Here is a 15,206-nt window from a genome sequence, read left to right as displayed (position 1 = left end):
TTAAACTATTGACGTACTTGTCGTTGTGCTCAATCAATCCAAAAATACTCTTAATTTCCTATATAGGAATCATGCAATTTTTTTTTATTTTTTTTTTAAATTGGTGATAGGGGAAGGGGAATGGGGGAGGGGAGGGAATCGAACCCTCACTAACAAGGTGGAAGTTTAGGTACCTAAGTAATACTAGTCATTAGTCAACGAGATAATGCATCAAACCCCCCCCCCCCCCCCCCCTAAACTTATTTCCACAACTTACTTTAACACTTAAACTAAGCTTTTATTTATTTACTCCCTTAAAATCTTTAAAGGGAATTAATTTCCTCCCTTATGCTGACGTGGCTTTTTTTAAAAAAAAAAAGAATTTTTTTTTAATGACACATCAGCATAAGGGGGAAAATTAATTCACTTTAAAGATTTTAAGGGAGTAAATAAATGGAAGTTAAATTTAAGTGCTAAAGTAAGTTTTGGAGACAAATTCAAGGGGTTTTGATGCATTACCTCATAGTCAACACTTAGAAATACTTTGCATTGTTTTCTAGTAAATTATGAAGAAATGAACCTCATTGCGAAATGGGAAATAGAGTAAGATCTAAGCAAAAAATAACAGATGATATATATTATAGGAAAAATAGAAATAATTTTTTCATGAAAGTTTTTATAAATTCACATTATTTTAAATTTGAAACAATAGGGAATAGGTCATATATCTATATATCATATATGTGACTACAATAGGAAATTTAAATAGTTGGAACTTATAATTTTTTGTGGCCAAATGATAAGAGAAGATATAATGAAATATTTATAAGTATATGAAAATAAAATAGACCGCTCATTGAAGACATGACACATTTCTTTTTACGAGTTAGATGACGTCGTGACACATGGCTTGAAATAGATAAATCTATTTAATGAGAGACGTTTTTCTTTTAAAATTGACATCAAATTAGAAGTACTCATTCAATTTGTATTTAAAAAAGTAGTAATAATTTTTCCAAAATTAGTATGTAGGGTGGGGGTGGAGGTGGGGGTGGGAGTGGGTGGGGGGTTAGTTTTATATTCCTAGTCAACTAAACCATATTAATCTGTTAATATTATTACTTTGCTTATGGAGTACTACTATATCAATAAAGTCGATCCCTCTAGTCAATAGTAGTAGATTAAATTTCAAGTTTAGTTTTTTAAAAAAAAAAAAAAACTGCACATGAAAAATTTAGCCAGAATAAAAAAACTAGCTTTTAAATATTGGATTAAATAAAAAAAAAATCTTTGAGGGAAAATTTGCTTCTTCTTTTTTTTCAGATGAAATAAAAATTGAATTTATATAATTAGAAGAGAAAGAGAAAGATTCATTTCTTTTTCGGAAAGATATGTGGTCTCATCAAATCATAATTGATTATGTGGTAGAGTCGTAAAAACGCTTGTTTTCTTTTATACATTAGATCTTAGTTTTATGAACAAATATATTACTACTATATTAAAACAAACTTCGTATAAATAGTATAAACTGCGTAGACAGAAATTCTTGAGTAACCGTTCACATGAATTTATATAAATCATTTGATAGAAATGATAACTTTAACATGTAAAATAGTAAACAACATTTTTTGATTTTTTTAGAAAGAAGGATGAAGTAGACAATTACATAAAATACTAAACTTTGATTTATTCTAACTTTTTTTTTAAATGGTTATACTTTTCTTGATGATATCCTATAGTTTAATCACACTCGACTCAAGTGGAAAAAGTACTTTACTTGGCAACTAGACAACAAAGAATGTATAGAATTCAATAAGGATTCAGAATTTAAATATTGTGAAATTCACATTACAAATGCTAAATTTAAAATTATCTATATAAATTTTTTGCTCATGACTATAAGTTTGAGTAGGAAGCGCACACTTATGAATTTTGCTAACCAGTGGTTGAATTTGAGATTTAGATTTTAAATGTTCAACTGTTATTAGCATTGAAATAGTTTTCAGATTTTGGATTCAAACCTACTATTTATTGCAAATTTAATGAATTTTTATGAATAATAAATTTATGTTAGTCATATAGTATTATGTTAATATTATTAATATATTTAAATATGATATATAACTATGCTTTCTTAATTCAAAGAAATTATAAGCTGCTTATTAAATTATTCTACTAGTAGTATTACTTCTAGGGTGCTAATGTAGCCTACAATTTTACCAAATAGATTTGGTTGTGGTTCCTAATATAATATAAGGTACAATAATATTAAAATGACACCATTACATAATTTTAATAAATAAAAAAAATATGCAAGTCTATGGTTCTCTTAATTAAGAATAGACAAAATATAATGAGTTTAAGAGTGAATGATAATAATATTGAAAATGATGACTTTGAATATACATACAAGTATTTTTTATATCATTAATTAAAAATTCATATTTGAATTATGAATATAAAATCGCGTTTGCTAGAAGCTTTCTACTTTTAAATTAAAGTAGAACTTTTTGAAGTAAATTTAAATTATTAAATCTCAAGTACTTAAATATCGAACACCAAATAAAAAATCATATATATGGCAATGAGAAAAAAGTTACTATTGTCTTTCATTCTTTTGCTTGTCCGAACCAACAAACCAAATTACGACCAATCAAGATATTCTTTTGTTCTTAATTAGAGGTTTCAATTTCGAATTAGCTTTGGATGAAAAATAGTCTTTGATAGAACTTCACTCTTAACACTATTGGAAATTATCCCAATAGTGGCGGTTGCAAAATCGTTGCAATAGACAACAAAATCGTTGCCATAGCTTTACCGCACGATTCAGCAAGTGTAGTATCGTTGAACTTGAATTAATCAGATTCTAAAGCACAATAATATTAAGCTTTACATAATTCCAAAGCATAGTATCATTCATTACTTTGCTTGCAGTGGCGGAGTCTAAAATTTGACAAGATTGTGCATATTTTTTTCTCAGTTATACTAAAGGAGTGCAAAATTAAGTATACACTTGTAATAGCTAATAATTAACCTCTAAACACTGCATAATTTCTCGACGAAGGGTGTTCACTGGACCATCTTTCGCCTAAAATGGCTTTGCCCATGTTTGCTTGCCCTATAACCAACAAATCAAATTTGGACCAAAGAAGATATTCTTTTATTCTTCATTAGATGTTTCAAGTTCGAAAAATCGTCTTTGCTAGAACTTTATTCTTAAACTAAAATTTCTCAACGTGAATCTGAATTAGTTGAATTTCAAATATTAGACTTTACATAACCAACTAACCATCCATAATTAAACCTCACCCTATCCCATGCACCTTTGCAACTTTCTTGATTTCTAGCAGCCCATTCTTGATTTTGCAACTTACTTCACTTTTTGCATTCACTTTTTCTTTCCTTTCCATGGTGTTTTTATTATTTTTTCTTGTTTCTCATTCGATGTTTGGTATCCGCATTGAAATTTGACTAATTTAAATTTGCGCCGGGTAAGACCTCATTCGGGGGTAGCGCTCCCAAATGGTGTTTTTATTATCTATCATTCTCTATCGGAATCTTCGTTTTATTTTATGTGACACTCTTTTATTCTTACTTTGTTCAGACATATACAATTGGAGGTTACTGGGTCATAGTTATAAAACAACGTCTGACGGAAATGAAAGATAATGACTGTGTATAATAGGTCATTTTGATTCGATCTTTTTCCGAACCTCGTGCATAACGAGAATTTTAATACATCGAGTTGTTCTTTTTTCTTGACGTATATAATTGAAATTTAGATATTTTTGCTTAAAGTTTGAATAAAAATAAATGAACTTCAGACAAAAATATTTGAATTTCAACTAATAAGTAATAACAATCGAATTGATTTAATTCTCGAGTTTAAAGTTGTGTGCACCGCATACGGTACACAAAATTTATATGACTGAAGTTCAGAAAAATATAGTACAACTCCATCCATATATGTTCGAAATTAAATTCAGACAAAATTGACTAAACTTGAATCATATAAAATTTTAATAGTCATCATTTCTAACACTGTATGTCTGAAGTTATTTTGAAGTGAGGGATAAATTTATAAATTTCTATGTATTGTGAATATGGCATAAATGATACTTCTCAATTATAGAGATGTAATTGAAAGGGAAGAATGTGTTTGTCAATTAAGTGGGGTATTTTAAGTTTTAAAAATTAAATAAAAATGATAAAGTTTTTTCAAATTTTTATTGCTACACTTTTACCCGCAGCGATAGTAAAAGTTGTCTCAATAACTACACACAATTGTTCGATAACTATGCAAAGTTGCTGGAACAACTAATGCAATTGTCGAACAACAACGTACAGTTGTTTGAAGAACTTGACCCTTCTAGCTTAATATTAATATTGCGACACTCATTTGTCCGTCTATCACAATTTACGTGACACTTTTTATTTTAGTAAATCTTATAAATAATACTACTAATATCTTTTTATATTTAGATAATTCAATTTTAAATTTTTCACTTTATCCTTAATAAAATGATTTAAACTCACATAAATTTCTATTGACTTATTATAATCTTTAAGTTTCAGATTAGAAGTCTTAAATTTTATGTCCAAACCAAACATCTTCATATGAATATGAATTAAAAAAAGAGAAGACTTTATTTTGTATTTATGAGATATGTAAATGGTTCACCTATATATATAGTTTTTGCCTTAGATATTCTTTTTTTTTTTATGTTTCTGCACCGAATAAATATAAGATACGTATCTTGCATAACTTATTCAGTTAGGTATATACACTCGATACAATATTATCTTTTATCGCAAAAATATGTTGCTTATAAGAGAGTTGACTTCCTTTTTATTAATTACAAATCTAATTGTTTTTTTTTTGTTTGTTAATTATTAACTAGATTAAGATTAATATAACAAGGTCACAATTGGAGTGGGAATAAAGAATAAAATGGCATGTAAAAAGATGCTGAATTTTAATCAAATGATCTTACAGGCAATATTCTTTTTAATCATTTTGATTTGTTTTAATGACTCTACTAGTAAAGGTAAAAACATTTTTCATCAAAAAAGTTGATTTATTTAAATAAATAATACAGGATTTTCAGTGGTTCACGAGTTACTTTGGTTGTATTAAAATTTGCTAACTACCCTATATTTTTCTTTTTCTTAAACTTCAAGTAGTACTATTTTTTTTTTTAATTTCATTCAAATAATCGCTAAACAATTCTAAAATTATATTGCAGTTAGCTCTAAAAATAATCTTCAACGTAGTCATTCAGAATAGCTATTATAATCATTGAGAAATTAAAAAAAAAAAAAAAAAAAAATATAAAGAGTGATGGGCATTCTAAATAAAACCCAAAAATCCGGGGAAAATGTGCTAAAAATACTTGTATTTAGGCGAAATTTGTAGTTACGCATACTAAGGTCCTATGACCCCTATACTATTTTCTACCGTATTTAACTGGCATAGTTAAATACACTAAAAAAAATAGTCCAAGAAAGTAATAGAACCCCACAAAGTTCAAAGTTCAGAATGCGTAACTACAAGTTTCGCCAAAGTATAATTATTTTTGGCACTTCTTTTTTTTTTTTTCAAAATCCCATACAAAAAAAGGAGCCAAAGAAAAATTATAGATGGAGTGACAAATCAAGCTTCTGATCTCTATCGTCCTTAGCAAAACTGGGTACGTTCTCTTGACATTCTTCAAAGATATCATCACTATTGCATCTTTGGCTACAGCTTTGCCATTTTGAATCTCCCTCGCAGACATAAGGGTTGTTATTATAATTTTTATCCATTCGATAGAGCATTGTTGCTGCATTATTGTTCTCGAATCTCGGCGCTCCATTTGATCCAAATCTAGAAAGCTGTTGCTGCTGCTGCTGTTGTTGTTGTCCGGGTGGGAAGTGACAGAAGTTGGCTGCATGAGCAGTTATGTAAAGAGAAGGGTGATTAAAAAGGCCAATGGGATGATGATGATGATGATGGTTAGGTGCAAAAACAAGTGGTGCCCCTTGTGGGAGTAGTGAAGAGAAGTTAGCAGCATAGTCATGGTGATGATGATGATGATGAGATGACATAATTGATCTCTTGTTCTTTCTGGCTGCTGTTCTTTCTTTCTTGTGAGCATTTTGATGTCCTCCCAATGCTTGTGAACTGTGAAACTTTCTTGAACAATATAAACATGGAAATGACCTTGTGTTGTCTTCTGTATTGTTATTTGCTTCCACATGGCTTACTTTCTCACTCTCCATACCTGATCGATAAACCTTGTTAGAAAAAATATTCCCAAAATACTGATCAATTGAGAAAAAAATTAGAATGAACTAGTTACAAACCTTGAGAAAACTGAAGAAGACTTAGCTTTGTGTTGGAGTTGGGGAACAGAAAGAAACAAGAATAGAGACTTTTGAAGTTGGGGGATTTATGAGTTTATGACCAAAGAAAGAGAGGTAAAGAGAAGCACTTTTAAGTTCAGAAACTGAGCTTGGGAAATGTGATCAAGACAGAAATAATGAAGTTACAGTATTAAAAAGTGTGCAAATATGGTGGCACAAGAGGGTGTATGGGCTTGGGAAAACTAAACAGAGAAGAGATAAGAAAGACAATTGAATACCACCAAAGAATATGGTGCAGCTAATCCGCTGCTCCTTTCTTAATCAAAGGTCTCAGGTTCGAGTCTTGAGTATGAAAAAATCCTTGATAGAGAGTGTTTTTCCTCGAATGGGACCCTACGCGGTACAAATCCAGATTAATTAGTCAGATTTCAATGCGAGTACCGAATATCGGAGGGGAAATAAAAACAAAAAAGAGAATAGAGTAGTAAAAGAGGATAAGTGGGGAGAAACGTAAGTGTCCCTCCAATAGCATGATCCTTCCTGCATGCTGATGCGATCAAAGAGATTGGTTTAGATCAGAACTCAGTATTCAGAACAGTAAAACACACATAGTGCAGCTGCTTCTTCAATTACCTTTACTTTTTTTCTCTTTCTTTCTCAACTAAAAAAGTTAAAAAAAAAAAAAAGACACTTAAAAAGCATCCTAAATTTCCAATAAAATAGTATATGTACTTTTGTTATTCGAATGAGAATGCTTAAGTGGATGTGTGGGTGTACTAGGAAAGATAGGATTAAAAAGAGGTTATTCGAGATAAGGTGAGAGTGACTTCGGTGGAAGTCAAGATGAGGGAAGCGAGGTTGAGATGGTTCGGTCATGTGATGAGGAGGAGCACGAATGCCCCAGTGCGGAGGTGTGAGAGGTTGGCTAGGAATGGTTTCAAGAGAGGTAGAGGTAGACCGAAGAAATATTGGAGGGAGGTGATTAGACATGACATGGAGCAACTTCAGCTTACCGAGGACATGATCGTAGATAGGAAATTGTGGAAGAAGCGGATTAGGGTGTAGAAGGTTAGTGTGAGTTGAGGGTATTGTATCTTTTGATGTGTTACTTGGAGTATCTTGTGTATGGTATTATTGAGTATGTTAATTTCTATGGTATCTTGTTCTTTTACTATTCCTGCTATTACTATTCCTCATCTTAGATTGTTTTATTTTGAGTCAGGGGTCTACCGGAAATAACTTTTCTATCTCACATGTGAGGTAGTGATATGAACTGCATACACTTACCCTCCCAAGACCTCACTTGATGGAAATATACTGGATATGATGTTGTTGTTGTTGTTGTTGATATATATAAGCTGAGCCATCTATACAATTCCGAGTTAAGAGTAAATTCTGTCAAACATACTGGTTTAGCCATAGGAATGGTTGCTCAAGGGTAAGGCTAGTAAAACGTTTGTTTTGGGCTCCCAAAATTTTGAGGCCCCAAAAAAAATTTATATAAATTTTATGATTCTAGTTTCACTTAAATTAATATTAAAGATTGTAAAATATAAAAGATAAAAAACTAAATTAAATATAAAAAGAAAGATTGTAAAATATAAAAGATAAAAAACTAAATTAAATATAAAAAGAAAGAAAAACTATTTAAATTTTATTAAAAATATTTAGAATTTTTTATCAAATCTTCATGTTAATAAACAAAGTTTTTATGATAATATTCAAGGTAATGCACTGTAGACAAATAACTAACATCTTATTAATTAAAATTAGTCCTTACTTTTATAAATAATATTATTACTATATGAACTTAAATGCTTAATGTTTTTTAGGAATACTATGCTAAAAAAGTAATATATCATAATAAAAAAATAACTCTAAATTATTGATAATATTTTTATTAGGTGTATATATTTTAGTTCTCATATCAAAATTTAGCTTTACGCCACTAATTTTATTGAAAAGTTATTAAATGAAAAGTTATTAAATTCTACTTGTACACACAAAAGCTAGATGCTGATAGTGTTTTCCAATGGTTTCCCAGTTGACAAAGTTATGCATTGGATCAGAATTCTAGTTGGCTTCGTTTTCGATTTATCATCTTTCATCATTTTCTACAAAATGGTTTACCCTAAAACTGCCTTTATTCAATAAATGGTTATGGGAGAAAAAGAGCAACTTGTCTTACTTCCTCTCCTTCCCCTCATCACTATCTGACATCCACCGCCAATGGCTATGCAACTTGTCACTCCTTCCCTTACCAATTGGTTGCATGTCTTTGGAATTTACATATGTCATCACATACAAAAACAATAACAACAGTGGTCCATGTGTTCACGGATGTGGCGACTCTCAAGAGGTTTTTTCAAACAAAAACCTTTCCATCACACATATAGTTAATGCAATGCAAGTTTGACACTTTTCTACCACACCCAACGGGGATAGAATTTATTCGTATAATAAGAATATGATTGTTCTTTCTCTCATAGTTAATCATGGGAAAATATATTTATTACTTCAATAACAATAATAATATATTCGACATAATTTCATAAAGTAAAATTTTGAAAAAATATTGTATACGCAAGTTTTTTTTTATTCTATAAAGATAGAAATATTATTTCTGATGGATCATTAGCTCATGTAATGCATCTAAACATAATATGAAAAAGGAAATACGGTCGATAGAAATATTATTTCTGATGGATCATTAGCTCATGTAACACATCTAAACATAATATGAAAAAGGAAATACGGTCGTGAAAAAACATGCTAGTGACAACAATAAATAATATGATAGTCGAAACAAAAGAAAACAACTCGTAATAAAAAAATTAAAAAATAAAATTGTACGAAGATAATCCATAAATCATTAAATGATTATTTCTCAAGCTTATTAAAGCATTATTATTCAACTTTAATTTTTTTGAAGTATAATTATTTTAGTAAAATAATAAACAGTTCATAATAATTATACGTGTGAAATAATACAAAAGCATTGTACCAAACGGGGATCAAAGAAAAGGAGGCAAACATGCCATAGAAATATGATTTGAAAAAAAATATTTAATATGACATATACATGTGTAATCTACACTTCTCTTTTGGGTGTTTTTTGGGTGGTTCGGTTCGATTTTTTTCACTTAACGATTTAATTTACTGGTTATTAATTTTTATATATGTTAAAGTAAACCTCTAAGGCATTGCCGAACTAATAAGTCATTGATAAATTAATTCAATTCGTATTAATGATTATCTGTCATTTATCGGTTAATTCAATGAAAAAAAAATGAATCGAAAGGAGAAGTAGCTTTTATATGTGTAAGATTCCGCAGAATTTTAATCGTTTTAGTCCTTTAAAGCTTGTCAAAAGAGGTTCCATACTCAAAAAAATTTCAGCTAAATGTTAGGATTTAGTCATTTCTAAAACCTTCAAACTTTGAGGAATTTATTTAGGATCTTCCTGGCCTTAGAAAGTTAGTTTTTGCATTGATTAATGACGCGGAAGTCAATAGTACATCTCGGGTGAATTTCGAAGTTTTTAGACAAGCGTAAGCGCGTGTTTGAAATTCCAAAACAGTGGCTCGCTGCGATAAGCCCGCGGCACCCTGCCCAGAGCGATGCTCCAGAGTTCGCAGCGCCCTGGCCAGTCCGATCCGGGTAAATTCTGCAGTTTTGTTCCGCATTTTTAAGGGCAAATGGGTCATTTTTCCTTCACTCAATAGCTCCATAACACGGTATTAAAGCCCCAAATAGCAAAATTGCTCATCCTTTTTCACAAAATCCTCTCAAGAACAAGCTCTAGCTTCATCAAGTTCAAGAATCAAGCCTCAAGAACTCCCCCTCAATCTTCACGAAATTTACAATCAAGGTATGTTAGGTGTTCATCTATGGGTTCCTTTCACCCATAGAGTTCAAGAATTCATTTTTAAAACTACAAGATTATTGATTCATGATTTACATGCTTGAAATTGGATTGAATTCATGTTCATGACATTAATTGAGTTTCAACCCATGATTAATTGTGGATTTCATGAAATTGAAATAGCATGTATATTGAATTGTATAATTTCCATGTTATAATCCTTGAATTAGAAAGTTTGGGTGTTATAGTTACAATGTTTACATGTTGTCCATGATTATATGCATTAAGTTGTTCTCCCCATGTGTTGGATGGAATATATGTCCATGTGAATTAAATGGTGAAATCATGACATGCTAGCATATGTACAAGTATATGCCCTATAAGTGTTTGATAACATGTCTCTATGAATAAATTGTGAACAAGTGGACCTTGTTATGCTTTTCAAGATCATATTATGCTTTACTTTTCATGCTGTCGAGTCCAGGGGTATCTAATACCCGACAATCTAGTTGTTTACTTAGAATTTCAATAGCTATAGAATAGTCTCAGTAATATCACGTACAGTAGTACTCAGTCAGTTACAGAACTCAGTGTATTCAAGTTAGCACAATCTGTAACAATTTAATCCAGCCTAGTATAATTTATAAATCAGTTTAATATCTATTCAGTTGGGAGTAGGATTCAACACCGAGTGAACCCAAAGATGGGGACTCACCTGCCAGTGGAGGGTGAAATCCTTAGAAGAAATCCTTGCATTCTAGAACTACGTAGCCAGCGTAGGTTGAGACATCAACCTGCCATTTAAAGGTTGATAAGGTGTCTTACCTACTAGTTGAGGGTACCACCGTTCTCATTCAGAGCACCTGCCAGATGAGGGTGACTCAGCAACTTGTCTTTACCCGTGGCACGATTGACACCCTTCCAACTGGGGTTACAGGTTGGACCCCAATCAGTTCAGAGAGGGGCATGTCGGCTAGATGATTACCTCCCACAGTTTCGATTTCAGTCTCAGTATAGAACTCAGTTCAGTTCTACAATACTAGGACTGTCAGAAACAGTCACCCAACTCAGTTCTACAGCATCAGGTCTGTCAGAAACAGACACCAAGCTAACAGTAATACAGTTATCAGTGAACTCAGATACCAGTGATTCAGTTATTAGAACTCAATACCCAATGTTAATATGATCTCAGTTACAGTGTACGTAGTTATGTGTATAGTATTGCATAACCAGTATTTACAGCAGTTTCATATATACATGTACTCTCATTCAGTTATATTCATATTACTCAGCTAGTATTGTTCATGAATATGAACCCATGCATTCAACCTTACCTCACTTAGCATACCAGTACATTCAAAGTACTGACGCATACTTTTCTTTTGCGCTGTGATATCTTATATCATAGGTTCAGGCGCACGGGCTCCTGACCGTACTTAGCAGCCCAGATTATCAGCAGCAGATTTAGTGGTGAGTCCTCATAGTTCGAGGACATAGTCATCTTTTTAGTATTTCAGTTTATTTTTCAGTAGTCGGAGTTAGTTGGGGACTTATCCCATCAACTCCATGCTTAGACAGTTAAAGGCTTTTCCGACTAAATTATCTCAGATAGATGCTCAACTTTCAGTATTTATTTATCAATATTTGATTTCAGTTATGAACCTTATGGTATTTCAGCCTATTTTCCGCATTATTTCAGTATTATTGTTCAGTGCTCACAGCAGGTACCAGTCATAGATTAGCTTGTGGTTCTTCGGGATCGTAAGCACCGTGTGGCTCCGGGGTACAGACTCGGGGCGCTACAAGATGGTCCACCAATCATGACTTCTTGTCCAACGACCTGGTCTATTGGATGCCATCGATACAGAAGGTATGGAGAATACAACTAGGGGTAGGCAGGACGATGGTAGTTGAAGCAAGAGGTGAATGAAGACAAATGTTTTGAGCAAAGGAATTTAGAGTTAAATAGTATTATTGGTTGGGGAGATACTCCGAATAAAATGGATTAAGGAATTATAGATTCATTCAAAGATAATTTAATTTTAATATTGAAATTAAATAAAGAGTAATGATATCATTTCAACCCCAAACTTATCCCCATAATTTATTTTAGATTTTTAATATAACACATATTTATTTATTCCTTTAATAACTTTAAAGTGATTTACTATCATCCCTAATACTGACGTGAATTTTTTTATTTAAAAAAAAGTGTGTATTTATTAAAAAAAAAATGGTCTCAGTTTTTTTTAATTATATATATATATATATATATATTCTTCAATGCCCCTCACCCCTGCACTACTGTTCTTTTTTCTTACTTTCTTACCGCCTCACCCCCATGCCCACCTCAATTCTCATTCTCCTCCATTAATTAATTATACATTTTTAGTATTAACTTAGAAAATAGTAATTCAATAGTTGTTAGACCTTAAAATTAAGATTTTTCAAAGGAATCGAGCAAAAATTGTCAATTTTAAAATATGATATTATTGACTTACTGTGGCCTTTTTAGAGATGCCTTCAAGATGTTTGATGAAATGCTTGAATCAAATATTGTGATTTTAATCGAGTTTGACTCATTTTGCAAGGGTGAGGGATGGATGGGTTTGTTTGATGCGGGGAGGGAGTTGGGGGGGAGGGGGGACGGAGGGTGGCCAAAGAAAGAAAAAAAAGGGTGTTTGCAGGGGTGGGAGTGGATGGGGGGTGTCTGCAGGGGTGGGGTGGATGGGGGTGGCGACAGAAAGAAAGAAGGTAGGGGGGGGGGGGGGGGAGGAGGGGGGAGTTTGAAGAAGATAGAAGAGTGGAGTTGTATTTTTAAAAATATTTTATATATATAAAATATTTTTATATGTATAAAATATTTATATATATTTAAAAATATTTTGCTTGCGTGGCTCCAATGGGACAGTGATATGGCATTGATGTGCAGGTGGTGTAATGTACTTTTCGTTGTGAGAGTGGTATTATATTTTTAGGATTGCATATAATTCGTTACAAAATTATTTAGGAGGGTAAATAATTATTAATGAAATTAAAGGTTTAAAGTAAATTGAGCGGATAAGTTTAGTAATGTTTTTATGACATTTCTATTAAATAAATTATGGTTGAATATGTCATACTCAGAAGAGTAGCCTAAAACTATTTTATGAATTTGTTGAGATAGTAAAAAAAGAAAAGCAAATATTAGTAACATCACTCTCGTCTCTTTCTCTTTATATTCTTTCTTTCATCACTTCTTCTTCACTTTGTCACTTGCTTGTCTTCTTTTCTTGCTTTTATAGTCATGGAAGTTTGTCAAAACTTCATCGATAATCGCTCTGTGCGCTTTCAGAGGAAAGCGCACTAAGTGATCAAGGCCATCATCTCCTCTGTATCCAGCGGTGATGATGGCAATCACTATCACCAGCTCATCAACTGATGTTGGTGGTAGTGATGACGGTGGTGGAGGTGAAGGTGGAACTGATGAATTGAAGGAGAAAGTCATAATTGATTGTGTGATCGAGTTGTAAAAACGCTTGTTTTCTTTTATACATTCGATCTTAGCTCTATAAACAAAGATATTACTCCTATATTGAAACAAACTACGTATAAATAATATAAATTGTCTAAACATAAAGTCTTGAGTAACCGTTCAAATATTCATGAATTTAGATAAATCATTTGAAAGAAAATGATAACTTTAAAATGTAAAATAGTAAACAACAATTTTTTATTTTATTTTTTATTTTTAAAAAAGGATAGAATAGACAGTTACATAAAATACCAAACTTTGATTCATTCCCTTTATTCTAACTTTTTTAAAAAAAATGATTATACTTTTCTTGATGATGTCCTATAGCTTAATGCCTTAATCACACTCAATCCAAGTGGAAAAAAGTACTTAACTTGGCAACTAGACTAAAAGGGTGTTACATTTTTGTTATTTGATTTGCTTGCTTGCTTGCTTTTTGCAAGGGAAAAGGTTTCGAAATATATCTAAATTTTGGTGAAATTTATTGTAATACGCCTCAATTTTGTGAGGATCCTATGAAACCCCCACCCCCCACCCCACCCCTCCTCAGATCGTTTATTATCGTATTTTTGTGGTATATATTTGCTTAGCTGAACCACTTCAGACCCTCATACACTCAGGATGCGTATATTCACACAGTGGTTCAGCCGACAAATATATGCCACGAAAATATGGTAAAAAATAATTTGGGGAGGCCATAGGACCCCCGCAAAGTTGAGGCATGTTGCAACAAATTTCGTCAAAGTTTACGTATATTTCAAACCTTTTTCTCTTTTTGCAACTTTATATAGAAAATTCTTAGCTTCAATTCAATACGAATTTAAAATTTAAACATTGTGAATTTTACGTTAAAAATACTAAATTTAAAATTATCTATATTAAATTTTTGCACACGTGACTATAAATTTGAGTAGAAAGCGTGTGATTATAATTTTTGCAAACTCATGGTTGGAGGTGAATTTGATATTTAAATTTTAGATGTTCAACCGTTATTAGCATTGAAATAATTTTCTAATTATAGATTCAAATTTGTTATTTATTGCAAATCCAATGAATTTTTATGAATAATAAATTTATGTCCTCTAAAGATCAGTTGGCTAATTTGTTCACTAAGACCATGTCAAGAAGTCGACACAATTATCTTTTGTCCAGACTCATGCTTTGTGTTACACAACATAAGTTTGAGGGAGGGTATTGACATTACCTCATTTAGTATCACAAAATCAGGTATTGATTATCACAAAATCATAGATCTGATTCCATTAAATCTGGAACCCTTCAATAAGGGATTTCCCCTGTCATTAGGCTAGTAATTAGAAGATAATTAGGACTCTTTTCTCTGTATAAATATAGTGTAGATCATTGTTATGTTTACTGCAATATAGAACAATTCTTTCATTTGTATTGTTCCAGTTTTTCTTCCTCTATTTAACTTGGTATCAGAGCTAGACTCACCCCAAATCTTTATTTATCGATGTTACGCCCCTATTTATGTTGTTCATG

At 31.6% G+C, this 15,206-nt stretch overlaps 1 protein-coding gene and 1 long non-coding RNA gene across 2 annotated transcripts; one reads left to right on the top strand and one right to left on the bottom strand.

The window, feature by feature from the left end:
* Positions 1–4,771: 4,771 nt before the first annotated feature.
* Positions 4,772–6,646, bottom strand: LOC107847258 (protein LATE FLOWERING-like). Its single transcript, XM_016691449.2, has 2 exons — positions 6,325–6,646; positions 4,772–6,242 (listed from the first exon to the last, which is right to left on the bottom strand). Exon 2 carries the CDS (start codon positions 6,238–6,240, stop codon positions 5,614–5,616), a length of 627 nt encoding a protein of 208 aa, XP_016546935.1. The 5' UTR covers positions 6,241–6,242; positions 6,325–6,646; the 3' UTR covers positions 4,772–5,613.
* Positions 6,647–9,694: 3,048 nt separating this feature from the next.
* On the top strand, positions 9,695–12,315 carry LOC124888740. The gene is made up of 3 exons (XR_007047540.1): positions 9,695–10,195; positions 11,598–11,659; positions 11,902–12,315. It is a non-coding gene; the product is annotated as an uncharacterized LOC124888740 (long non-coding RNA).
* Positions 12,316–15,206: the final 2,891 nt, after the last annotated feature.

This window comes from Capsicum annuum, chromosome 11, assembly GCF_002878395.1.
Source record: "Capsicum annuum cultivar UCD-10X-F1 chromosome 11, UCD10Xv1.1, whole genome shotgun sequence".
Lineage (NCBI taxonomy): Eukaryota > Viridiplantae > Streptophyta > Magnoliopsida > Solanales > Solanaceae > Capsicum > Capsicum annuum.
Note: the sequence above shows the minus strand (reverse complement) of the source record. Positions and strands in the feature narration are given on the sequence as shown.